Source organism: Buceros rhinoceros, unplaced genomic scaffold (assembly GCF_000710305.1).
Source record: "Buceros rhinoceros silvestris isolate BGI_N320 unplaced genomic scaffold, ASM71030v1 scaffold27227, whole genome shotgun sequence".
NCBI classification, from domain to species: domain Eukaryota; kingdom Metazoa; phylum Chordata; class Aves; order Bucerotiformes; family Bucerotidae; genus Buceros; species Buceros rhinoceros.
Window position 1 is genome coordinate 16,836 of NW_010420891.1, and position 2,187 is coordinate 19,022.

Consider the following 2,187-nt stretch of genomic DNA (forward strand, 5'->3'; position numbering starts at 1 on the left):
CCTCCCGCTTCCATCTCAAACGCGAACATTCCAGGTTTACCACTGCAGGCAGTTCATCACGGGCTGTTTTCAATTTTAGATGCAGAAACTTGGAAGCTGTACAGCAGACCCAGGTAACAGAGAGACCTCAGGAAATACCATGCACACAGAGTTTCATCGCGACAAGACCAAAGACACACATGCCGAAAGCTGTTGTAGCTCAGAAAAAAGTGGTCAGCAGTTGCCTTGGTTTGAGCATATGAAAAAGGTGTCACAGTTTGCAGAACCTACAGAAATGTCACTTGTTCCCGATACTGGAAAAGGTGCCAAGAGCTTAGTGGAACTCCTTGTAAGTAACCCCTTACTTTGAGAGGTGGGTTGTAGCATGCTGCTGTAACTCCTCGGCATCGAGGGTGGGGTTTAGAGCTCAGATCCTGCCAAAGAGCTGCTACAGGAGAGGATGTAACTGGACGGAGGGTCCAGAGCTTGCTCTCCCAGGGTTTACTCGGTTTGCTTTGGCATGTTCTCTGTACAACTCAGTCACTCTGCAGAGGAGGAGGAATTGCCTGTCACTGGAATGCAAGTGACAGGACTTGTATTGCGAGTGTTGGTTCTCAAGGATTGCGTTGTTCCACACAGGGAAGCATGCATTATTGCTGCCTTCACGCCTCAAATAATGTTACTGCCTGTTACAGGCTCCTTACAACTTCTTCCCCTTCCCTGGAGATGTGCTGAGGCTCTGAAGCTCTTTCTGGTAGATGCTGTGGCTGATTCGGCCGCCTCTTGCGCTGTGCGTGAGGGGGGTGGCTGGGTTGGCCAGGTCGGCCCCGTGGTGTCGTGACCATCCTTGGAGCAGCTGCAGCAGCGGGGGTGGGTGCAGGTGCAGGACGGGGGCTCTGCTCAGGAGGGCAGAGCTCCCTTTCTTAAACGCCTCTTTTTGTTTGTAGGATGAGTCCGAATGCACTTCTGATGAGGAAATCTTTATCTCCCAAGATGAAATACAGTCCTTCATGGCAAACAACAAGTCTTTTTACAGCAATAGAGAACAATACCGACAGCATCTGAAGGAGAAGTTTAATAAATACTGCCGCTTAAACGATCACAAGGGGCCCATTTGTAACGGCTGGTTGACAACGGCCGGAGCGAACTAAACACAATAAAATAGCTCTGTCTTTCACTGAGATTCTCGAGATGACTACTGCGCCTTCTCTTTCAAAAACTTAATTTAGTGACATGGCAAAATTTTATCTTAAATTAATGTGATTCTTTTTTTTCTTGGTTTTTTGGGGAGGCTGGTGGAGGTGATTTCATTAATTTTGTTCTTTCTTCAGGCTTGTATCTTTAGTTGAGTAGCTGTGCAAGCCTCTCTTATAATTTAAGCCATCTCTTTTCATTAAATGTTTCTCTTACTGTGAGACTTACAAAAAGCAAACTAGTGGCAAAGTAATGTTGTACCTATAATTCTGTACAGAATGACAAGGAGCTGAATATAAGATTTTACAAAGTAGACATCCATTTGCAAAATGTTTTGGATGTAATATGTTAAAGCGCAATGTGCAAAATTTAAATAAAGAATATTTATTAATATGCATAGTAAAAGCAGGTGTTCGTGCTTCTGCTTTAACCGCTCCCTCCCAGCGGGCTGGATCCCTTCAGCCTGCTTGTTCTCCTTCAGGTCTGCGCAGTTACTGCCCGCAGCAGGGACGGACGTGTCCCTTCCGTCACGCTCGTACGTTCCCAGCTCTCCGTTTCCCAAGCAGGGAAGGTCTCCCCAGGGCTCGCTGCTCCATTTCGTACCCACATCTCCCGTGTTTAAACAGAATTGGCAGATCCCAGCACTTCTTTCATAAATCATAAACTTTTGTTTCTTCTAATTCCTCAAATATTTCTGCGAGTTACTCAAACATGGTCCCTGGGAGGGGGCTGAGAGTCCCTTCACAAAGCTGCTTCAGCCTTCTCGTTGTCGTAGGTGCAGGTGTGTGGGTAAGGCAGTCAGTGCCAGGTTACGGCAGAGCGCTGGGGATTACCGCGTTGTTAACGAGTCCCTGTCCGATGTAAACCAGCCCCTCTCCCTCTGGTACCCGGCTCGCAGGACCTATGTCCCACCCATGCAGCAGCATTTCCCGGTTCTCACGCCAGGCCTCGCCCTTCTCGCCGGGCGTTTTGGGGAGGAAAAGCCCCAGCCCACGCGGTGCGGGACGAGCGCTG

At 48.5% G+C, this 2,187-nt stretch overlaps 1 protein-coding gene across 1 annotated transcript in view; it reads left to right on the plus strand.

Annotated features, from left to right (window-relative positions):
• The window catches only part of GGNBP2 (gametogenetin binding protein 2), a gene marked incomplete at its 5' end in the record, with an annotated part of 18,401 nt that extends 16,831 nt beyond the window's left edge, over positions 1 to 1,570 (plus strand). Inside the window, 2 exons of the mRNA XM_010139478.1 lie at positions 80 to 328; positions 927 to 1,570. Coding sequence (XP_010137780.1) covers positions 80 to 328; positions 927 to 1,130 — 453 coding nt within the window. The remainder of the gene's footprint in view (positions 1 to 79; positions 329 to 926) is intronic.
• Between the last annotated feature and the right edge of the window lie 617 nt (positions 1,571 to 2,187).